Below are 25,933 nucleotides of genomic sequence, written 5' to 3' on the forward strand. Positions count from 1 at the left end.
TCATCAAGCTGCTGCTCTGAGATCCATCCTTGGATATCCAATTGTGGAGAAATTCAGAACCAGGGGTCACCGTTTAAAAAAAAAAAGGGGTCACCCATTTAAAACAGAAATGAGGCTAAATTTTCTCTTTTATGGACTCCTTCAAACTCTTCCTCAAAAAGGCATCGGAAGTGGAGTCTTCCAATATTCTTAAGACAGAAGTAGACAGATCGTTGATAAACATGGGGTGAAAAGTTACTTCAGTCAGGCAGGAATGTGGAGTTGGTGTTATGATCAGCCTTGATGGAGCAGGCTCCAGAGTCTGAGTGGCTTATTCTTGCTCTTAATTCCTATGTTCATAACTATATTCTAATACCAAATTTATTATTGAAATGAAAACAATTTCAAAGTAAATCATTTACTTTTGGTTCCCCAACAAGGGTTGTTTTGAGTTTGGCTTGCTCATGATTTAAGAAAAATAAAGATAAATCCACCAAGGGTGACACACTTTTTCCATTCAAGATGCTCAGAATTCTTGCTCAGTATTTTTTCTTTCATCTCAATGTTTCTTTAGCTCATGCTCTACTACAGTTAGAGTTGACAATCATTACAGTTTGTGATGATGTATTATTGAAAATGTGTACACTGGCTTCACTCAAATCCCACTGCATGATAAAAATGATTTGGGACATGCTCATAAAATCAGGAACTCTTGGTTACATTCATGTTATACAACACTGCATGGCCTTCATTGAAGTTATGGAAATAAACACAAACAACAGGGGTGCTGTACTAATGGAGCATAAAATAATATAGAGTTGGAATGGACCACACAAGCCCCAGTTCTATTTTCTTAACTGCTCTCCAACACCCCTGCGGTCCAACATCGTGTCTTAGCCTTGAACATTTTCAATAACTTGGCTTCCAAACTTCTCTGGAGCAAAGAATTCCTAAAATTCACAACTTAGAAATTCCTCCTCACCTCTCCATCTTAAATCACCAATGTCTTATTCTGAAAAGTTCTAGATTCTCTCAGGAAGGGGAAGCATGCCTTTAGCATCCATCTTGTCAAGCCCCCTCACAATCTTTATTTCAATAACCTCTCTCCTGTTTCCTAGACCTGTCATTCTTTTAAAACCCATTCTCATCAACCTTCATAAAACCAACTCTTTGTTCCAGGAATCAATCCAGTGAACCATCTTTGATCTGCCAAAGGAGGCCAACTGCAGGTATCATTCCAGTTGCTGTCTCACCAACACCGCGTGTAAAAGCAGGGAAGTCTTGCTGCAGCTGTACATCACTCCCCCTTGCAATAAAGATCAAATTTTCATTTGCCCTCCCAATTACTAGTTGCACTTTCATGCCTTCAATTTTGTGCACGTACATCCAAATCCTGAAACTTCCCTTTGCTTAAGTAACATTAGGCAAAAACTTAGCAGGTATTTCTTCTTAAGCAGTCCTTTGGGCAATAGGTTATCCTTGATTCAGGAGGTATTGCCAATGAATACAATGACTTCATTTGCCAATTTTTTTCTCCTTCACTAAAACTTCCTCTTTGCAAATTGTCATCTTTTCAACTTCCTTTCCCATCTACCTTTGTATCATCAAATTGCCTACGACAGATTTGGTCCCCTCACCGTCATTATAGATCGTACACAATTGAGGTCCTGCAGAAATCCCTATGGCAATCCACTCATTATAGCCTGCTAACCTGAAAATGACCCCTTTCCATGAATCTGTTTCAGACCACACTCTGTGCTGCATTAACTCCAACCTCTTACCTTGTATACTAACCTTATTAAATTCCTTCCGGATATCCAAAAAAACATTACAAGTATCAGCTCTGCATTACCTACCCTGCTCAACAAGCCCTTTCATATTACAGCCAAGCAAAATTGTCATAGATTTATGATTTTCTAAATAAAAACATTTCCCCCAATGACAGATTTAATCAAAGTGGCACAATTTCCATCTCCCTTTCAACAATTAAAGTGCTACAGGTAGGATTTCCAATTTACTGGTAATTTGAGAAGATCATAACCAATGCCACCATCACCTCCGCAGCCATTTCTTTACAACGCTAAGGCATTGGTCATTAAGTCCAGAGAATCCGTTCACCTTTAGCCTTACTACGTGTACAGGGTGTGGGAGAGAACAAACCTGGAAAGCTACACAGTTGTTATCCCTCCATTATCTTAAAAAACTAAATGGCACCCACTTTTTAATGCATAAACTTCCAGGCAACTGGTTCACCCATATTCTTCAAAGACTCAATTTACAGTCCATAAACTTTAGTACCATTAAGTCCACTAAGGCTTTATTTATGATGGGTCAAAATATCACAAGGATTAAAACTTTATTGCATTACAAGGCTTTAGCTTGTATTTGTAATTTGAATGATAGAGATGTGTAGCAAATGGAAATGATTACCTGCAAACAGAATACAAGGGTTATAAAAGTGAAATAAAACAGATTGGTTTGTCAATGTACCATCACTAAAATGGTAAGATTACAATAAAAAGAACGATAGAAGACCAAGTTTTATTGGGAAAAGTGCAGGAGATTTCCAGAATCTTACTGTGAATTTTTGTTTATTGGGTTGGGGGGGGGGGGGGGGCACAAGAAGTGGCAGAGGATATTTGTACAAGTCCAAGACCCTTCTCTTGTACGTGTCAGTGAACAAGTTGGAGCTTAATCAACTATATAATGCAGGTGGAAGGTCAGAATAAACTTGTAAGGATGAATGGTTTCCTACTCACACTGGAGATCTGCTCCAAGGGGAAACTTGTTGGAAGCAAGATGCAACATCCTGGCAAAGACAAAGATGATCCTTAAAACTTTACTTATACAGCATGGTAACAGGCTCTTCCAGCCCAATGAGCCCACACCACCCAATTACACCCATATTAACCTACTAACCCTTTGGAATGTGGGAGGAAACCGGAGCACCCGGAGGAAACCCACGCAGTCACGGGGAGAACATACAAACTCCTTACAGACAGAGGCAGGATTTGAACCCCAATCGCTGGCGCTGTAATAGCGTTACACGAATCACTACACTACCGTGCCTTGCCAAATGATTGGAGGGATGATATAGTCTTGTTCTGATCTATGTGGTGGACCCATTGGGTGAGTCACAGGTTGCCAGTCATCACGCAGAGGTAGAATGGAGCCAACTTCTCAAAGTAACTAAGTTTGCAAAGGACATCAAGACCCCTTAGATGGTCCAAAGCTCATCCTCCAAATACACTGGTAGGCAAGTAAATCTTTGCCCTCTCACATACCAACATTTCTGGATAAGGTCTGATCACAGTCAACTAGCTCTGATAGGCAGGCTACCTCGGCCATCTTATTTCCCAAACAGGCACTCCACTGAGAGCTCAGTCACAGCAAGCTTCCCAGGAATACAGAGGAAACTTTTCAGATGTACTCAAAGTCTCCTTGAGAAAAGTTAATATCCCTGACTCATGGAAGTACCTCACCTGCGAATGATCAAAATGGATAAGGAAAATCTAGGATGGCACTCCGAACCTTAGAAACCTTCATCAGGAGCAAGTCTAATGACAATGGCAGAAGCGCACCACCTACCATAATACCCACCCACTAATACTGGCGGGCAAGCAGTGCCGATGTTGGTCTCACTTTGGCGTTACTCACCTCAGAACTGGAGTGAGGCAAATTATCCTCCACCCAAGGGACTCCATTTCACAACACCATGCATCACTATGGAACCAACCTATTGCAGATAGTCACATTCAGGAGCTTCAAATTGCTCCACCAATCCCAATGTAGTCTTGCGTCACAGCCACCAGACGAATAACCTGTTTTAAGTGGGGCGTCACCTTTGTCGATGCCAAATACAAAAAGAATTTGATATCATGGAATCACCTGACCCAAGTTTTAGATGTACTCAAATTTTAAAAGGTTCAAGTACAAGCTCAGAGCTCAACCAAAACAAAAAATGGTATTTTACAATCACAATTAACCTATATTCAATATGCTCAGCAGAACAGAGGAGCATCCAGTTCTCCCCCATCACAGTACAGCATTCAACATTCCAAGGTCCAAGCTTAAAGGGTAGCTCGGGTGTTAAAATAATGCAGATCAGTTCCAGTTTAAACAGAATCACTGAACTTTCATGCCTTGCCATGCCCCTTCCCTTTGAGATGACAATTTTAGGCACTAAATTATAGTGCAACATTGAAGGATATTCAACACGTACAAAAATGATAATTAACATTTACAGAAAGAATACTTGGGTGTCAAATTAGGCCAATTTTTAAAGACGTCACCCTGATCCTGCAAACTCCTCCACCTTCTCCCAATCCCCTTGCCCCTCCCATAGCTGAGAGGATGGCTAGACAAACACGTGTACATTCAAACAACATGGGTGAAAACACTAATAAGCTCAATAATGAAGCCTGCTAGCAATACAGAGGGAGTGGAATCCCAAAGAGGGCAGCTCTATGCAAGTACCTTTTTGCACTGCACAGTCCACTAACTGCACAGATATACAAACAAAAGTGATAGACTTGAGCAAGCATGTGTTAAGCTGTTATTTTTAAAAGCCATGCCTTTCAGCAGCGTGCGTAGAGCACAAACCAAATACTTTATATCCAGGTCATTCACATCACATCATTTTAAAACTCCCAATTGGACAACAAATTCTCTGGGTGACTCTAGTCACAATTTAGAAGACTACAGCAAGTTTCGATCAGGGACAAGCTTAGCAACTTGGGTCAAGGGTGAGCTTTGAAACAGCTTCATAAATTTTACACCTGCATCCCAATAATAGTGTGACCCGAAGACACAGGATAGCAAATTTATAAATTGTTTAAACTTCAGTCTCAAGCTTGTCCTTCAGTAGATTTTAAATCAGACGCAGTACACGGTACTCATGTTTATTCTATAATGTTTCATGTTTAGTTTTATCCTGGAAGTCAGCCTCATTTCAGCATTGACATTAAGCAGTTTTATCTGTAGAGTACAGTTATGCATTTGGCTGTCTGTTTTATTTTCCCCAAATATCAGGAATATTCTTGCGGCACCACGTCACAAGATAGACTATTGCGTCAAGTTGATCGGTTTTGCTTGCAAAGCAGCTGGAATTAAATATCAATTGTTAAATGCAAGAGAAGTCCACAGATCATCACCCCTGTCCCATCAGATCTATGAGCCCACCATCGTTTTCAGTGGCTGAACATCTCAGCACCCAGAGCTCACATTTCACCAGAAATCAGAGGAAGAAATAACTCTCAGCACTCTAATCCTTAAATGACTGTACAGATATCACTATGCTCATGATCAAGATTTTCACATCTCAACCTCTTACATTGTTGCAGTACTTCTGGGCAAAGTAATTATCCACTCCCCTGGGCTTCGTCTGCACATTTCCAACTCTCTCCCCAACCAGCAGATCCTGAACACTCAACACGTGAATGATAGACATCCCAGAAAACACCCTTCAGCATTTCAAATCTTTGAATCTAACTTGGATGGAGTCCCTGAGTATCTTCCCCAGAATAACGATGTCAAAACCAATCTACGCTTGTGATTTGGAACTGAAAGAAATCTTTGGCACAAGTTTCTCCAATTTAGAGTTTGCAATTATTGCAGAGTGAGGGGGCTGAGAGGCCAGATTAGTATAAATGCCATCATTCTTTGAGAGGAATCCATGCAAAACTAGATGAACAGTGAGAGTATTGGAGATTGTACTCTCCCAATTCTGAATGCATTACTAGAACATTGGAGTCCACCTCTCATTTCCACTCAAGTTGGAATAATACCTGCACAGTCAAAGTTATATTTTACCATCCACGTTAACTATTTTATTTTCTTCCGTCCTCTCAGATCATTTACCGAGTTACCCCAGCTACATTGATTAGAGTATGTTATTCCAGTGCATATCCATAATCTCTTTTGAGAACATTGTTCTTAAAAGCAAAATGCTCAACTCTCATTCTAATGCTTCAAGTATACTTAAAACAAAATACTTCAAGTCATAACCTTTAATAAAGAGGTGAAAATTAGTCTGAAAGCTATACGCAACCATGCATTAATTTGGATAGAAATACACTGAAGCCTGAATTTCCATTTAGTGCACATTTCATTTTTGTCATTTCAAGAGACAAATATCAGCTCTTACATGTAAATGCTCGTGCAACTTTCTCCATCTACAATCTACTGACGTGTCTTATGACTTTGACTGCAATGCAAAATAATTGACACATAATGGACTTCTGAACACAAGGCTCATGAATGGCATAATATACACACACACATATTTTTTATATATATATATAAAAGAGAGAGAGAGAGAGAGAGAGAGAGAGAGAGAGAGACACAGAGAGAGAGAGGGGAAAGACAATCAATATAAAGCTGTATATTTTGAGACCAAAATGATAAAGTCAGCATTGACATCTATTGATCAGCAATAGTAGACACATACCAGATCTCCACTATGGAATGCAGAGCTGTGTTAATGAAGGGTTGAGTGCAAGTTACTGGCAGTGTTTTCCTCCTGTTGCTGGAAGTGGATTGTGCATTCCAAACCAGCGATAATGAAATCATCAGCAGGAGTTCCCCAGTCAAGCACAGTTACACAAGGGCAATTAAACGGGTTTCAAAAGAACAAAGGTATGTCAAACACCAAATGTTTTCTCCACTGACTGTAGACGTTATCATCAGCAGGCATCTTGTAATAGATTGCACTCCAGCAGACTGCAGAAAAGATGGGGTGGCAAAAAAATCTTCAATTTTTCCACTTTGAGCAGAACACTAATGTAATCAGTCTTTCTTGCGTCCTTCAAGTGATCAATACAGATAGCTTATTCACCAAGTGGAACACACTACATGGTCATTTTCCCCCATACATTCAGATGCCACCCCTTTGAAAGGTTGAAGGTGATTGTGCAAAGTTACATTTATTAGCAATTTTACAATATTTAACGTTGCAAACAGGGCTTGAATTAAGTTTTTAAACTTTTGCTTCAGTTCAAAGCAGTTCTTTCAGTATTTCATTGAACCTTTGACAAATTTGGGAATTTAGTTAAAAAAAAAGTGCATTTGAGATTCAAAAAAATCAGTAATTACAAAATAGCTCAGGTTGCACCTTCAAGTTATTTCTTTAGATAAAATCTTAGGCATAACTGCAAAACTTTATTGCTCTAATTCTATCCACACTTAGCTATCCAGCTACCTTCACCACTGATGCCACTAATTCAGGAGAATTCCGCTAACAAAAACAAATGACCAGTATTCAATGAGCCTTCAACAACTATCTACAGCATTTTTAAAGCAAAGTGCACAAAAATGCAAAATCCCCTTTTGAAATTTATTGTCAGCACCAAGTTTTATTAGTGAACAAACTATTTTTCACAGGTAGGTCTTCTGGGATGTTTTCCAGAATCTAAAAGTGGTTCAAATTGGTAAACAAAGCACTAATTATGAAGTAATAGGTTTAATGCATCAAAATTACTGTTGATTAAGTACAACAGATGAGAAAATTACCAGCCTTCAAAGATATTTACTCCTCTTCCTCCCTGCACTAAATCTTATGACTTAGGACTAACTTTCTATGATGCAAGAAGTGGCCATGTCCCAACAGAACAATTTCATTAGTCCCATACCTCAAGTTATTTCCCTATAGCCTATTCTCTCACCTGCCAATAATTCCTACCAATTCCCCTGCCACCCACCTACACTAGGGGCAATTTACAGCAGCCATCTTAATCTGCCAGCACGTCCACAGCAAACCGGAGAACACAGGGGATGCCCACGGCACAACAGGGAGAAAGCGTAAACTCTGAACAGACAGCAGAGCCCAGGACTGAACAGACTCATGGAAACAGAGACAGCAGCATTAACTGGAATTACCTACTAGCTACAGATATGCTTCCTCACCTCCTTGATAACCAGTTTTTACATACAGAAATCGATCAGCATCATGCTTCAATTTTACAAATGTACACAAAGAGATGACCTCCATCTCATTTTGCCTCAAACTGCCAAAACTTTAGTCTTGCAGTGTGCCTTGAAGAATGAGAATACATCCCCACAATATAATTACATGCAACTTCTGATATTAATATCGAGTGGAACCCTCAATTCTAGATATTCAACGAGAATAAAAAACACAATGGTAGGATGTGATATTGCAACATTGGAGGTATGGGAATGTTGAGGGTGCATCAGATTCTCTTCCCCAGTGGTTACACTGAATTCACCAATGAGGGTTAGTGTCTCTTCCCACCCTTTTAGGCAGCAAGTTCCAGATCCTTACCACCTTCTGGTGGATTTTATTTTCATCACCTTTCTGATCCTTCCACCAATTACTTGGAATCTATGGCCGTTCTGCTAAGGGAAATCAATCATTGGGATAGTGAGGGGTCAGCCATTCAAAACTGCTCCATCATTTAATAAGATCATGGCTAATCCTACTGTAACCTCTGATGTGCATTCAACCACAAATCCATCTACTACAGCCTTAAAAATACTTGATTGCTGCCAACACACCTGTAGGGAAAGCATTGCAAAGACTTGTGATCCTCCAAAAGAGACTTTACCACATTTGTCTTAAATGATGAACTTTTTTCAAAAAAAAGTCTAGTTCTACACTTCCTTACAAGAGGAAACATTTTTAAAATCGGTTATTTTATCTCAGCCCCTCAATTTTAGGCACCTCAGTCAAGTCTTCCCTCTGCCGCAAGGAAAACAACCTCACTTACCCAATGTTTACTCAGCTAAAATTTTCTGGCCCTGGGAACCCCCCTCTACATCTGGTGACACGAGAGACTGCAAATGCTGGAATCTGGAGCAAAAAAAGTTGCTGGAGGAACTACTGGAGGTAAATGGAGAGTCAATATTTTGGGCTGAAACCCTTCATCTGGGCAACAAGATAGAGGGGAGGTAGTCGGTGTAGAGAACGAGAACAGAAGGAGTGGAGCAAGAGCTGGCAAGTGATAGGTAGGTCCAGGTCAGGAGGAGTAACAGGCATCTTGTACGTCTCCTTTGCACTCCTGATGCAAATCACGTCTTTATTCCCCCCACATTAATGGGGGCATTAAAGTGAAGCATTTACTCTATTTTCTATAAACACCACCGGTAATAGTAATGGAGATGGGAGAAAAGCCTGAGGCCCCAATTGAGATTGTCCAGATTAAGGAATGAAGAGTTTGTAAATTTGGAAGGCTGTGCATGGCAAGAATGGACATGCTGGACAATGAATAGCAAGAATATCAAAAGGTGGGGGAGAAGCAAGTTGAGGCCAAATGGTCACGAAATAAATTCAGCTAGAAGACACAACCATGAGCAACGTTTAATTATTTCTGCCAAACCAATTTGCGGCAGGCTCCGCCCAAGATTAAAAAGTAGAAGCTGCAATTTATAGTTGGCCATTCAATAAGGACAGAATAACATACATAATTAAAAGAACAATGGTTGTGTTTTGTATTCCTTTCCTCAGATAGAAAAGGAGACATGAACAAGGATTTTTAAGCAAGGTTGGAAAGGGGAGGGTGGAGAAAGAGGACATTCCAATCCCAAAGCATGTGCTCATGACTCACAAACCCTATATAGAACAAGTGATATGAAATTATAATGTCTACATGCGAAAAGGATGAGATATTCTGTCGACCAAAACACAATTAACATGCACTTCTCCACCACCACCCCCACCCCCCCACCCCCGAAGTGCTCCAATTCCATTTTGTCCTTGGTTGTAAGTAGCAGGCTTCCCATAAACAGAAAGGAAACTGCATAAAAGTAAAGCAGAAGGAAGTTTCCATTGGATATTGCCCCTTGAGAAATAAGAATCAAGCTAACCCTGGAGCAGAGCATTGTACTTGGTAACCGTACAGAATAACAATTACATTGTCTGACACTAGTGGATCAAAAAGAGTCATGGAAGGGGAGATCAGAGAGATGTGGAGAAGAACAAGATCACGTCTCAACCTGCCAAAATGCTGCAGTATTCACTTGGCTGTGGCTTATAAAGGTGTGCAAGAAGATATTCCTAAATGGACTTTTGAAGCAGTGTAAACATGCATCTAGATTAACAAAAGGAAATACCGTTGCTAGTACCTTGATATAATGCAAAGATGCAGAATAGAGAGGTCAACAGACAAAACTAGTGTGCTGAGAATGAAGCTAACCCTGGAGCAACACATCACACTCTGTAAATCTACATCATTCTTCAATTATATTACTGAATTGGATTACCTTTCCCTCAATATCAGCAAAACAAAAGAGCTGATGATTGACTTCAGGAAGGGGGGCAATGCACATGCTCCTGTCTGCATCAATGGTGAAGTTGAGAGCTTCCAAGTTCCTAGGAATGGACATCACCAATAGCCTGTCCTGGTCCAATCATGTAGACGCCACGGCCAAGAAAACTCACCAGTGCTTCTACTTTCTCAGGAGGCAAAAGGAATTTGGCATGTCCCCTTTCACCCTCAATTTTTAATCGATGCGCCATAGAAAGCATCCTATCTGGATGCATCGCGACTTGGTATGGCAACTACTCTGCCTGTGACCACAAGGAACTGCAGAGAGCTGTGGACAACTCAGCACAACACAGAAACCAGCCTCCCCTCCATGGATTCAGTCTATACCTCTGGCTGCCTCAGTAAAGCAGCCAATAAGACCCCATCCACCCCGGACATTCTCTCTTCTCCCCTCTCTCATCAGGCAGAAGATACAAAAGCCTGAAAGCATGTATCACCACACTCAAGGACAGCTTCTACCCCACTATTATAAGACTATTGAACGGTTCCCCAGTACGATCAGTTGGACTCTTGACCTCCATCTATCTCATCATGGCCTTGTACTTTGTCGTCTACTTGCACCGCACTTTTTCTGTAAGTGTAACACTTCATTCTGCATTCTGTTATTGTTTTACCTGTACAACAAAAATGCTGACCAAGTTGCCTAACTGAGCTAGCCTCATTCGCCCGTGTTAGCCCAAATTCCTCTCAACCTTTCCTAACCATGTATTTGTCCAAAGGTCTTTTAAATGTCATAATTATATCCACCTCCACTACTTCCTCTGGCAGCTTATTCCATATACCCATCACTCTATGTGAAAACGTGCACCTCAAATCCCTTTTAAATCTTTCCTTCCTCACTTTAAACCTATGCCCTCTAATTCTGGACTTCCCTACCCTGGGGAAAAAGACTGACTATCCACCTTATCTGCATCCCTCTTGACTTTTTAAATCTCCAAGGTCACACTTCCGCCTCCTTTAGTCCAGGGAGGGGAAAAAAAAACAGTCCCAGCCTATCCAGTCTCTCCTCAACTCAAACCCTCCAGTCCAGGCAAAATCCTTTTAAATCTTTTTTTTGCACCCTTTCCAGTTTACTGACATCCTTCCTAAAAGCAAGGAGACCAGAAATGTACGCAGTACTCCATTTCTGGAGTTAGTACCAGACCAGCACTGAGCTGCAGACAAAATGCAAGAAATACACAGCTGGCCTACCCACACCTGAAAGAAAGATGGATTGATGTTTCAGTGATAATCAGAGCCTATTGTTAGAAACTTCTAACATTCATAATTCAAAAACAATATTTGATATCATACGAGATCCTCAGATTTCTTTGCAACTGAAAATATTTACCTGTCTGGTTTTTGTTTTGCTGTAGGTGTCCAAAATTGGCTTTTTCCTCTCCTTGACAGCCGATTTTGAGAAGTAATTTTCCAGTTCTTGGGTATTAATTGTGGGTTCTTCCAGTGCTGCCCAAATGGGCAATATTTCTGTTTCTCTACAAAGAAGAAATACATTTAATTTAAAACCCACTCAAAAATCACAATTTTGCAAACACATCCCTGACACTAATGGGTACAAGGATGTGGTGGTGAAGATACTGCATATTTCAAGTCAAAAATTTCAAATCCCATTATGAAAGTTGGGGAATTATAAACTCGAGTAGTTAAACAGAGCAAAATGATTCATCAACAATGGTGACAATAAATCCACCAAATTGGTGTAAAAGCCCATGTCCTTCAGGCATCAGGATTTGCCTACCCGGCCTGGCCAACATGAGACTCCTGAGCACAGCAACGAGTTAGTTTCAACTGCTCTCAGTACTGGGTATTCAGGGATGGGCAAGATACACTGGCCTAACCAGTCACACCTCTATACTGAGAATTAATCAAGTGGAAGAACAATTTAGAGAAGCAGGCAGCATCGGAGCGGACAGTGGAGTGAGAGGGAGCAGAGTGGTCGGGCTTTGGCTTAAGCGTAAAGGGGCAAGGCAGGTGAGTAGCTGGTAGGTAGGTAGGTAAAGGTAAGGTTTACCTGTTATAAATTTTTAAGTAGAAAAACTAGGGGGAAAAAAATTAGTTCAGATGGAGGACATGGTGGTGTGCTGCAGCTGCTTGATGTGGGAGCTAGTGGACCTTGCTGCAGTCCATAATGGCCACATCTGCAGTAAGTGCTTGAGGCTGGAGGAACTTCGGCTCACAATCGATGAGCTGGAGTTGCAGCTTCAAACACTGCACAGCATCAGGGAGGGGGAAGAGTTTTGTAGATACTGTACATAAGGAGACAGTCACCCCCCTTAGAGCAGGAGTCCAGGAAGTAGACAGAATGGTGACTGTCAGGGGAGGGAAAAGGAAAAGGAAAAAGAAAACGAACAGGCAGACAGAGCAGAGGATCCCGGAGGCTGTTCCCCTCAATAACAGGTTTTCCGCTTTGGAGGCTGCTGAGGGAGATGACCTGCCCGGGGCCGAGCAGCAGCAGCCAGGTCTGTGGCACTGGGACCGGTCCTGCTGCTCAGAAGGGAAGGGAGGAGAAGAGGAAGGCAGTAGTGATAGGGGACTCGATAGTCAGGGAAACAGATAGGAAGTTCTGTGGCAGTGAGCATGAATCCCGGATGGTATGTTGCCTCCCAGGTGCCAGGGTCCGGGATGTCACTGATCGGGTCCACAGGATTCTCGAGCGGGAGGGAGAACAGCCAGAAGTCGTGGTTCATGTTGCTACCAACAACATAGGTGGGAAGAGGAATGAGGTCCTAAAAAGTGAGTTTAGCGAGCTAGGCAGAAGGCTGAAGAACAGGACCTGGAGGGTAGCGATCTCGGGATTGCTGCCAGTGCCACGCGATAGTTAAGGTAGGAATAGGAGGAGGTGGCAAAATAATGTGTGGCTGAGAAGTTGGTGCAGGAGGGAGGGTTTTAGATTTTTGGATCATTGGGATCTCTTCTGGGGAAGGTGGGACCTGTACAGAGAGGACGGGTTACACCCGAACCTGGGGGGGGGTGCAATATCCTTGCGGTCAGTTTTGCTAGGGTGGTTCAGGAGGGTTTAAACTAGATTGCGAGGGGGAAGGGAACCGGAGGAGTAGGTCAGAAGAAGGGGATGGGGAAAGGTCAGATCTGACAGGTAGAGAGGCTTTGAGGAAGGAGAAGCAGAGTACATGCTATAAAAGTAGTAAGGTGGATGGGTTGAAGTGCATTTACTTAAATGCGAGAAGCATCTGGAATAAGGGAGATGAACTGAGAGATTGGATAAGTACTTGGGATGATGATATTGTGGCTATTACAGAGACATGGCTGACATCGAGGCAGAAATGGATATTGAATATTCCTGGTTTTCAGTGTTTTAAAAGGGATGGGGGGGGGGAAAGAGAGAAGGGGTGGCACTACTGGTCAGGGATACTATTACAGCTGCAGAAAGGGTAGATAATGTAGAAGGATCCTCTCTAGAGTCAGTATGGGTGGAAGTTAGGAACAAGGGGTAGTTACCCTCCTGGGAGTATTCTATAGGCCCCCCGGTAGCAGTAGGGATACCGAGGAGCTGATTAGGAGGCAGTTTTTGGAAAGATGTGAAAGTAGCAGGGTTATTATAATGGGAGACTTCAACTTTCCAAATATTGATTGGCACCTTAGTGCCAAGGGTTTAGACGGGGCGCAGTTTGTTAAGTGTGTCCAGGACGGATTCCTGACACAGTATGTTGACAGGCCGACTAGAGGGAATGCCATATTAGGTCTAGTTTTAGGTAATGAACCGGGACAGTTGACAGATCTATCAGTGGGTGAGCATTTGGGGGACAGTGACCATTGCTCCATAACCTTTAGAATTGTCATGGACAGGGATAGGACCAGAGAGGACAGGAAGATATTTAATTGGGGAAAGGCGAATTAGGAGGCTATAAAAGGCGAGAACTTGGGAGTGTAAATTGGGATGACATTTTTGAAGGGAAATGTACTATGGAGATGTGGTCGATGTTCAGGGATCTTTTGCAGGACGTTAGGGATAAATTTGTCCCGGTGAGGCAGAGAAGGAATGGTAGGGTGAAGGAACCGTGGCTGACAAGAGAGGTGGAACAACTAGTTACGAAGGTGGCGGCAGCAGACATAAGGTGTGAGTAGCAAGGATCAGACAGGGCTCGTGAGGAATATAGAGTAGCAAGGAAGGAACTTAAAGGGCTGAGGAAAGCGAGAACGGGACATGAAAAGGCCTCGGCGAGTAGGGTTAAGGAGAATCCAAAGGCTTTTTTCTCTTACGTAAAGAGCAGAAGGATGGCTAGGGTAAAGGTAGGTCCGATTAAAGACAAAGGTGGGAGGATGTGCCTGGAAGCTGTGCAAGTGGGTGAGGTTCTCAATGAATACTTCTCTTCAGTATTCACCAAGGAGAGGGGTCTTGATGATGCTGAGGACAGTGTTGGTGAGGGTAATGTTCTAGAGTATGTAGATATTAAGAGAGATGTGTTGGGAGTTGTTAGAAAATGTCAGGACAGATAAGTCCCTGGGGCCTGACAGAATATTCCCCAGGCTGCTTCGGGAGGAGATTGCTGAACCGTTGGTTAGGATCTTTGAGTCTTCGTCGTCCACGGGAATGGTACCGGAGGATTGGAGGGTGGTGAATGTTGTCCCCTTATTCAAAAAAGGAAGCAGGGATAGTCCAGGGAGTTACAGGCCAGTGAGCCTTACGTCTGTGGTGGGCAAGCTGTTAGAAAGGATTCTTAGAGATAGGATCTATGAGCATTTAGAGAATCACGGGAAGATCTTGCCTCAAGCCCGATAGGGTTCTTTGAGGAAGTGACCAGGAAGATGAGGGCAGTGCAGTGAATGTGGTCTACATGGACCTTACTAAGGTGTTTGACAAGGTTCCGCATAGTAGGCTTCTTCAGAAGGTCAGAGGCCAAGGGATCCGGGGAGGCTTGGCCGTGTGGATTCAGAATTGGCTTGCCTGTAGAAAGCAGAGGGTTGTGGTGGAGGGAATGCATTCGGATCGGAGGGCTGTGACTAGTGGTGTCCCACAGGGGTCGGTTCTGGGACCTCTACTTTTCATGATATTAACGACTTAGATGAGGGGGTGGAAGACTGGGTTAGCAAGTTTACAGGTGACACAAAGGTTGGTGGTGTTGTGGATAGTGTGGAGGGCTGTCGAAGCTTGCAGAGGGATATTAATAGGATGCAGAGCTGGGCTGACAAGTGGCAGATGGAGTTCAACCTAGAGAAATATGAGTAGTACACTTTGGAAGGCAGAGTACAAGGTAAATGGCAGGATTCTGGGCAGTGTGGACGAGCAGAGGGATCTGGGGGTTCACATCCACAGGTCACTGAAAGTCGCCTCACAGGTAGATAGGGTAGTTAAGAAAGCTTATGGGATGTTAGCTTTCATAACTCGGAGGATCGAGTTTAAGAGCCATGAAGTGATGATGCAGCTTTACAAAACTCTGATTAGACCACACTTGGAGTACTGTGTCCAGTTCTGGTCGCCTCATTATAGGAAGGATGTGGAGGTGTTAGAAAGGGTGCAGAGGAGAATTACCAGGATGCTGCCTGGATTAGAGAGTATGGATTATGAGGAGAGACTAAAAGGAGCTAGGGCTGTTCTCATTGGAGAGGAGGAAGATGAGGGGAGACATGATAGATGTATGCAAGATATTGAGAGGAAGAGAGTAGACAGCCAGTGCCTCTTTCCCAGGGCACCAATGCTCAATACAAGAGGGCATGACTTTGAAGTAATGGGTGGGAAGTTCAAGGGAGATATCAGAGGGAGGTTATTTTTTTTACCCAGAGAGTGGTTGGTGCATGGAATGCTCTGCCTGGGGTGGTGGTGGAGGCTGATACATTGGTCAAGTTGAAGAGATTGTTAGATAAGCATATGGAGGAATTTAAGATAGAGGGATATGGGGGAGGAAGGGGTTAGATAGTCTTAGGTGTGGCTTGAAGGGTGGCACAACATGGTGGGCCAAAGGGCCTGTATTGTTCTATAGTTTTAAAAGGAGTGGGGGGAACCTTGGCCATGTGTGAACAGATTCAAGGGAAAACGGACCTCTTACATTCAAAAATGTCACTATTTGACTGAAAAGCTTTTCAAATTGAATGGGAAGTGGCGGCGGGGTTGGGGGTTTGGAAAAAAAGTGGCTTCCAACCACTGTCTATAGCTTAAACTCTGGTAATCATCCAGTCATATTACACAAGACCTCAACCGAATAGATCACAGATGTTGAACACAATATCCATCACCAAAACAAAACTCCTTCCAAAACAGCAGCAGTTGGGACTTATTTTCAGCCACAACAAAATTAAGTATTTTACTTTTTTCTTTATGGCAATAATGTCAAGAATTAAACACGGCACCAACTTAAAAGCTTTAGACAGCAAACCTTTTGACTTTTAAGTCATCGACCAAATACTTATCCTGTAATCGTTCCCACAAATATTTCTCAAATGTTATATCCCATTATGCACACTTAATTATTTACATTCAAGGTTATACCACTGCATCTTCACTAAATGAAAAGGATTGTAAATAAGACTGCATACAAACCAGAGAATGTACTAAGAACTAGAGACTTGCTAAGTTTGAACTGGTTGCCAACTCTGCAGCAAAAACTTAAGCAATATGACCAGATCAGCACCTCCCTTGGGAACCTCCTTGACTAATGTTACAACAATCCAGAATAAAAAAGATTTACCTTTTTAGGGTTTCAGAATGATACAGCACAGGAGGCAGACATTCATCCCAATTGAGTAGGTTGGGGCAAAGAACATTGAGGGTTAAGCAGGTTGGGTCTGAGCGGTACACCTTTGAGTTTGGAGGAATTAGAAGTGATTTTATTGGAAAAAAAATTCCAAGAGGGTTTGACAAGGCAGATGTTTCTCCACATGGAGGACAGTGACCATTGCTCCATAACCTTTAAAATTGTCATGGACAGGGACAGGTGCAGAGAGGACAAGAAGATATTTAATTGGGGAAGGGTGAACTATAAGGCTATAAGGAGAGAACTTGGGAGTGTAAATTGGGATGTCCTTTTTGAAGGGAAATGTACCATGGAGATGTGGTCAATGTTCAGGGATCTTATGCAGGATGTTAGGGATAAATACGTCCCGGTGAGGCAGAGAAGGAATGGCAGAGTGAAGGAACCGTGGGTGACGAGAGAGGTTGAACGACTAGTTAGGGAGAAGAAGGTAGCATATATAAAGGTATAAGCAACAAAGTTCAGACAGGGCCTGTGAGGAATATAGAGTAGCGAGGAAGGAACTTAAGAAAGGGCTGAGGAGAGCTAGAAGGGGACATGAAAAGGCATTGGCTAGTAAGGTTAAGGAAAATCCCAAGGCCTCTTTCACCTACGTGAAGGGTAGGAGGATGGCTCGGATAAAGGCAGGTCCGATTAAAGACAAAGGTGGGAGAATGTGCCTGGAGGCGGCGGAAGTGGGAGAAGTTCTCAAAGAATACTTCTCTTCGGTATTTACCGAGGAGAGGGGTCTTGATGACGTGGAAGGGAGTGCTGGTAAGGGTATTGTTCTCGAGATTGTAGATATCAAGAGAGAGGATGTGTTGAAGTTGTTAAATAATATCAAGATGGATAAATCTCCGGGGCCTGACGGGATTTTCCCCCAGGCTGCTTCGAGAAGTGAGGGAGGAGATTGCTGAACCGCTGGTAAGGATCTTTGAGTCCTCGTTGTCCACGGGGATGGTGCCGGAGGATTGGAGGGTGGCGAATGTTGTCCCCTTGTTCAAAAAAGGTAGTAGGGATAGTCCAGGGAATTACAGACCGGTGAGCCTTACGTCTGTGGTGGGTAAGCTGTTAGAAAGGATTCTAAGGGATAGGATCTATGAACACCTGGAGAATCATGGACTGATTAGGGACAGCCAGCATGGCTTTGTGAAGGGAAGATCTTGCCTCACAAGCCTGATAGAGCTCTTTGAGGAGGTGACCAAGAAGATTGATGAGGGTAGTGCGGTGGATGTGGTCTACATGGATTTTAGTAAGGCGTTTGATAAGGTACCTCATGGTAGGCTTCTTCAGAAGGTCAGAGGCCAAGGGATCCAGGGAAGCTTGGCTGTGTGGATTAGGAATTGGCTTACATGTAGAAAGCAGAGGGTTGTGGTGGAAGGAGTGCCCTCGGATTGGAGGGCAGTGACTAGTGGTGTCCCGCAGGGATCGGTTCTGGGACCTCTACTTTTTGTGATATTTATAGATGACTTAGATGAGGGGGTGGAAGGCTGGGTCGGTAACTTTGCGGACGACACTAAGATCGGCGGTGTTGTGGATAGTGTGGAGGGCTGTTGGAACTTACAGAGGGATATTGATAGGATGCAGAGCTGGGCTGACAAGTGGCAGATGGAGTTCAATCCGGAGAAGTGTGAGGTGGTACACTTTGGAAGGACAAACTCCAGGGCGGAGTACAGGGTAAATGGCAAGGTACTTGGCAGCGTAGAGGAGCACAGGGATCTGGGGGTTCAGATTCACAGTTCACTGAAAGTTGCCTCACAGGTGGAAAGAGCAGTTAAGAAGGTCTATGGGATGTTAGCTTTCATAAGTCGTGGGATCGAGTTTAAGAGCCGTGAAGTGATCATGCAGCTTTACAAAACTCTAGCTAGACCGCACTTAGAGTACTGTGTTCAGTTTTGGTCGCCGCATTATAGGAAGGATGTGGAGGCATTGGAAAGGGTGCAGAGGAGATTTACCAGGATGCTGCCTGGATTAGAGCGTACGGAATATGAGGAGAGGCTTAAGGTGCTAGGGCTTTATTCACTGGAAAGGAGGAGGATGAGAGGAGACATGATAGAGGTATATAAAATATTGAGAGGAATGGATAGAGTAGACAGCCAGCACCTCCTTCCCAGGGCACCAATGCTCAAGACGAGAGGGCATGGCTTTAAGGTTATGGGTGGGAAGTTCAGGGGAGATGTCAGGGGGAGGTTTTTCATCCAGAGTGGTTGGTGCATGGAATGCACTGCCTGGGGTGGTGGTGGAGGTAGATACATTGGACAGGTTCAAGAGTTTGTTGGATAGGCACATGGAGGAATGTGAGATAGAGGGATATGCGGGAGGAAAGGTTTAGATAGTGTGAGGGTGGTTTGATGGACGGCACAACATGGTGAGCTGAAGGGCCTGTTTTGTGCTGTATGGTTCTATGGTACATCCAGAACTAGGGGCCAGTTTTAGACTAAGGGAATGCTCCTTTTAGAACAGGTAAGGAGGAATTTCTTCTCTCAAGTCCCAAATCCTTGGAATTCCCCAGTGCAGAAAAGTGTTGAAAGAAATAGAATTGGTTCTAGGCCAGGATTGACATTCCTATATACCAAAGATCTGTCCAAAATTATGAGGATCAAGCAGGAAAGTGGAGCCAAGGCACTGGCAGAGCAGACTTGACTTCAACTGTGTGTTCATTCCATTTATCAATGCTTTGATGAAGCTATTGTGTTTATTCCACTCTTCAGGTATCTCTTCTCTTCCACTCCCTCCTCTCACCCACCACCCCCCCCAAACATACATCTATTTTTTCCCCCTTTTGGATATTTACCCATTTTTATGGAATCATACTGTTGAATCTACTTCCATGACAGTTTGACTGTTTCGGGCTGTGCTTCCTCATTCACTTCAACTTGCTGGTTGTTATAAAAAGATTTCATATCACAATCCATTATGGCCACTTTCATCTCCTGCTCTCTAAAGCCATTCTGGATTTGGAACACCTTTATCAAATCTCCTTTAATCTAACCTACTCTAATATATTCAGACAAAATAAATCCATCTCACGTGCGACTCATCAGGCAGCCGATCTGAAGTTTAAGTGGATACAATTTTACCCATCGAGCCAACTGCTCATCTTCTTTCAACACCCTATACCCTGTTTCAAGACTAATGGATCGTAAGGCAACAGATCCATTTTCAAAAATGCATCCTTCCTTAGAGTGCATGATGCATATTTTCCAATCCATTAGGCTTCTCTTTCTGGAATGAGCTTTCTGTAAATCTTGCATATCACAAGCTGCAGATCTGCACATACCCTGCATCAAATGACTCAATCCTAAAAGGGAACATCATCTCAGCACAACCTGAACCATTGTGACTGCCTTTTCCTGAAAATGTGTAGTTATACATAACTGGGGTACTTCCAATGTAAAACTCAAGGCTAAAATTAATGAGAGGGAGGATTTGAAGAATTAAGCTAATTCATCAATTTTTAGCCTGGACTTTCACTATAACATTTGCCTCTTCTCCACCTTGTATTTCAGAAGTTACAAGTTACAGCAGCAAATTATTATACAGTGCCTTCATTGTAGTACAATGTTCCAAAGCAGGTTAAAAACTATCAAACAACATTCCATTCTTACTTAGCAATATAGTGGGGTAGATAACTAAAGATGTCCGCTTTAAAGTGTGTTAAAAGGAAAGAGAGCTAGACATGTTTCTTTTCTTTAAAAATAGGGGAAAGAGGTATAGGATGAAGCAGTACAACTTGGACTTCCTGAGCTTAGAACATTGACAACTGAAGACAAGCTGGAACAATAACAATCAGGGACAGGCAAGAGCACAAAGTTGGGGGGAGGGGGTACAGGCATCCAAGAACTGAGAGAGACTGGAGAAATAGGGAATTACAGGTGGATTTGGGAATTAAAAGAACTTTAAAGTTGAACCATTGGAGAAACACAGATTAGTAAATACAGGGGAAATGAGTAGAAGGGAGTGAGATTTATAGGTCTCAGTAGAAGTTTGGATAGACACAGATATTAGAACCTAGAAGGTTGGCAAAAAGAGTGTTGGAGCAGTCAAGGCCATTGAAGATAAAGTCCAGATGAGGGTTTTGGCAGCTGATGAGCCATTTCACTGCTCGAATGGGAAGACAAGAGCTCCAAGTTCTGGGAAAGGACAAGTCTGAGAGGCAATGATACCCAATGATTTGGGAGAGAAAAGAAAGATTGAAATTGAGGACAGAAGACCAAGGGCTAATAATATTTTTATGACACCTGTGATGCAAGAAAATGAGGGGAAAAGGACGAGTATTACCACCATGGAATATGCAGCATCTTCTGTCTGCTTTACTTCTGGGATAATGTGACATTGCTACAAGTATTGCTTTGAATTTGTGGAGGTTACTACTCTAACCATTCACCAACAGCAATAACTCCCCTCTAAACAAATTGATAAGCAGTTGTCCTTTTTTTTATGCACTTTAGGACAGCAGTCGCACCACTGTCAATCAAATTAGTTGGTGGTTCTATTTCATTCTTATCTAAAACAATAAAGGATTAATCTGTGATAACCATTTCAAAAATTATCTAAAGATAAACCTTTTCCCCAAATCTTCCTCGTTTGATAATCAATTCCAGAGAGTTGATTGGTGTGGGAGACATCACAGCCCTCAGGACTTAAAATATGATTTCAACAAGTTCAGATAACCACCCTTTGAGTAGCTCTGATGAAAAGGTCATGAACTAAAATAGGAGTCATTTCTCTTTCCACAACTTCTGCCTGACTCAATCATTTCCAGCACTCTACTTCAGATTTCCAGTACGCGCAGCATCTTCATTCTCCATGTATACGTTTAACGTTTATTTAACATTTCTTTCTCACTCTCCTCCCTTTGTTTCCATTCATCTCCTCCAGGCAAATTGACTGCGATTAACTTGCTTTCTCTCTCTCAGCCAGAGCAATCACTTATGTCAGTCATTCTTGATCACCATCCACTGTTCTCTCCAATACTCCCCTTTCTACAGAACTTCAATTTTCCAACAAAGATCATCACCATGAAATGTTGACCATTTCTCTTGTGTGTAACCTGCTGAGACTTCTCAATCTGCTCCGATTACAGATTTCCAGCCTCTGCAGTTTTTTTCTCCTTTTCCAATCAGTGTGGGAGAATTGGGTTTCAATTCATGAGGCTCTGTCACCTGTGCGAGGGAAAAGGAGCTGCTTCATTGGGATGGGTTTCATTGGAATTGGGTTGCAACCAATATCCTTATAACTATAAATAACTAGGGTTGGAGTTGAAGCTGATGAGGTTCTAAACTAAATAGCTGGGTTGAGGGATTAAGATGAAGGGATATAGAGAGGGCAAGTTAAAAGTATAGAAGGCATTTCAATTAATGACAACCAGAGTGTGCCACAAAGCGCAAGAGCAAAGAAAGCACAAGAATTAGTCAGGAAAATAATGAACACAAATACATGGCATCTTACCTAAATGTATATTGCATTTGTAACAAGCTAAACAAATAGATAAAACAAAAAATCAAGCAGGTATGATCTGATAGACTTTATGGAAACATATAAATAAAAAGTGATCAAGTTTTGGAATTACTCCAGGACACTTAACTGAAAACAAGGCAACATAGCCAATTTCTGCATGTCAGAAACATCTGTTTTGTATAGCTATCCATATTGTATTGCTCTACGTACACTTGCCCCAAATCTTCCATTTCATTGAATAATCACCCCAACATTATCCATGATAAAACTAATGATATATGCCGTATCTAGTCATTACTGAATACCATGAAACATTTTATTATTAGCTTGAAAAATGCTTTAAAAATACGTATGGGCGAATTTGCGTAAAGTTAGATTTCTATTTCAGGTCATGTGCAGCCCAGGGAGCCCCTGTACTTACTTAAGGCACCAAGTCCAAAAGTTAAATGGTCCAGCCCTGGCAGACTAGTTAATGATAGTTGATCAAAGGAAAAAAGCTCAATGTTGCCAAAAAGAACATTGACATTGAAGATTGATTTTTTTCAGAAAGTGAGCAGAGGACAAAAATTTCTAAGTAAAGGAAAGTGGAATGAGTGCAAACTAGTGAGAAAGAAATGCAGACCATTAAAGCTTCTGTAGGTACAAGACTAGAGAAAGTGAGACAGAAATATTATTTAGGGAATAAGGTATTTTGTGTCTGTCAAAACACAAAGCTTCTGGAAACAAAACAAGATTGTAGTTTGCAGAAAAAAATCAGTATTGGCATTCTAGAAAAAAATGGAAGGTAGCAAATGGAGGTCCACAATTTGAGAAAAAGCAGGAAATTACACACTAGTTAACCTGACATCATTAGCAGGAAAATGCTAGAATTACTGAGGAAGTGGTAACAGGGCATTTCAAACAGCAGCAGGATTTGGCTGAGGCAGCTTGAATGTAATAATACGTGATTTACCCTCGATAAGTTCCACCACTCCCTCCCTCCACATTGTCACTAGCGAAATAGCAGGGAACCAATGGATGTGAGTAATTGAAGTTTCAAAAGGTGTCGAATAAGGTATTATACTCAAGCTTACTAAGAAAAATTAGATTCATGGGATTAAAGCTAATGTACAAACTGACATTGTGTACAGTGAACAATTCTCAAAGGAGGAATTACAGCCATTTTCAGGTTGGGAGGCTTTGACTAATGGGGTGCTGCAGGAATTAGGGATGGGGTCCCATTTGTTCAGAAGCTACCCCCAAGATTTGGTTGAATATAATCAAAGTTTGTTGATGATACAAATCTGGATGCCAGTTTGGTTAGTGAAGAGGACGCGAAAGAGCTTCGAGGGCCAGTGGACAGACAATGAATGGGCAAGGATGTGGCAGATGGATTATAAATGTAGAAACACGAGAGGTCATCCACTTTGGTAGAAGAAAATTTACAAAAAAACAACTGAGGAAAATAAAAGGGAGAGGTTATAAAGCTCGGTAGGGACCTACATGGCCACTTACACAATGCTGAAAGTTAACATGCAGATACAGCAAGCAATAGGGAAAGCGAATTCTAGGCTTCACTGCAATAGGAATTGAGTACAAGATTAAAGACATTTTACTACAATTATATGGAACCTTGGTGAAACCTTATTGGAATACTGTGTACAAACCGGATCTCCCAACTTGGGAAAGAATAACTGTGATAAAGGGGAATGCAACAAATACCCAGCAGATTGATTCCTGGAATGAGGGATAAAGGGGAGAGATTGCCGTGTTGAGGGAAATAATGCAGACAGCCTCCTCTCTAGCATTTGAAGTGCAGGAGGCAATTTCACCAAGACATACAGATTCTCACAGGGCTTAACGGGGGAATGCCAGGATGACCCTGGCTGGAGCATCTAGAATCAGTGTTATATCGTTAAAATATGGAGTCATTCATTCACCTGGGGAAGAGGGGTGAACCTTTGGAATTCTCCAAAGGGGAACTGACAAGGCTCAGTCATTCACTATATGCAAAACTGGGGTTGGAAAGATTTTTTTTTAGCAATTAGGAGAAATCAAGGGATATGGGGTCAGTGATTGAAAAAAGGCAGTGAAAGACGATCATCCCCTTATCCCTGGGGATAGCTGACCATCACCTGCTTTCATTTCTGGTTTTTCTGTTTATAATGTCAACTTTGATACAACCAACTAGACGTGCTCCACACATTTATGTCCAATCCTGATGAAGAATCCAATATAAATTCATAACTGATTTTTCTGCACTTAGTGTCAGGACGCAAGGGGAGCTTCAGATTGCAGGGCAAATTAGAAAATGTCTGACAATGCTGAACAATATACTGTGAAAATAGATTTACACCACAGGTTAACTTGCAAGGAGAGAGGTTTGCTCAAAGTTCATATTTTTCCCCAGATAACCAGCTTTCCTATTTGCATCAGAACTGGCCAACTCTAACATCTTGTTCACCTCATTTTCCTCTCTGCAGATTGTACCAAATCTAAATATTTCCAACACTCATTTACTTCACATTTCCAGCAAAGCCATGTTCTGCATCTTTGTTCCAACAGCTATCTATTGCTCTGTTTTTCCTATCTGTTGCTCTCACTGATCTTGCACCATTTACACTCCCTCTGACACATGAACCATGACTAACAAGCATTCATCACCCCCTCTCGGATGACACCAACAGCATGTGTAGCAGAGAAACAAATGACTTCAGATGCTGGAATCTTGATGAAAAACACAATGATGCTGCAGGAACTCACCAGGCCAGGCAGCATCCTCGGAGAAAAGCAGGTAGTCAACATTTTGGTTCAGGAGCCAAAACATTGACTGCCTGCTTTTCTCCACGGATGCTGCCTGGCCTGCTGAGTTCCTCCAGCATCACTATGTTTTTCAGCATGTGTAGCACTTTAGCGATTTTAGTCTCCACCCCTCTCTACAAGCTAGAGAGGAGTGGAAACTTCTTTTCCAGTTCTGATCAAAGGGCATGGACTGAAATTTTAACATTTCTCTCGCCACAGATGCTGCCCGACCTGTTGTCTATTTCCAACATTTTCTTTGTATTTTAAAATATTTCCATTATCTACAGCATTTTGCTTTGAGTATCAAAGCCTCTAAATTCAGATAAATCTTCAAACATTGTTGAAGATCTCATGGTGCGTCACATGAAACTAAACCTTAAGCTTTGCTTATGCGTGAGGAGACCAAACCAGCTGTAATAAAGGGGAGGGAGTTGGGATTAACCAAAATACTAGGTAACCAGAATAGGTTATCACCTTCAGTTCAAAAAAATTTACTTATGACCATGAAAGAACAAGGAATTAGAACACAGAAAAACTATAGCACAATTCAGGCCCTTCGGCCTACAAAGCTGTGCCGAGCATGTCCCTACCTCAGAAATTACTAGGCTTATCTATAGCCCTCTATTTTTCTCAGCTCCATGTACCTATCCAAAAGTTTCTTAAAAGACCTTATCGTATCCGCTTCCACCACCGTTGCCGACAGCCCATTCCACATACTCACCACTTTCAGTAAAAAGAAACTTACCC

The 25,933-nt window shown here is 42.3% G+C and overlaps 1 protein-coding gene across 1 annotated transcript in view; it reads right to left on the reverse strand.

Annotated features, from left to right (window-relative positions):
* Positions 1-25,933, reverse strand: part of fmn2b (formin 2b) — a 370,539-nt gene that overhangs the window by 248,613 nt on the left and 95,993 nt on the right. Inside the window, 1 exon segment of the mRNA XM_052012981.1 lies at positions 11,593-11,737. Within this exon segment, the coding sequence (XP_051868941.1) occupies positions 11,593-11,737 (145 nt within the window).

The sequence above is a fragment of the Pristis pectinata genome, chromosome 3 (assembly GCF_009764475.1).
Source record: "Pristis pectinata isolate sPriPec2 chromosome 3, sPriPec2.1.pri, whole genome shotgun sequence".
Classification (NCBI taxonomy): domain Eukaryota; kingdom Metazoa; phylum Chordata; class Chondrichthyes; order Rhinopristiformes; family Pristidae; genus Pristis; species Pristis pectinata.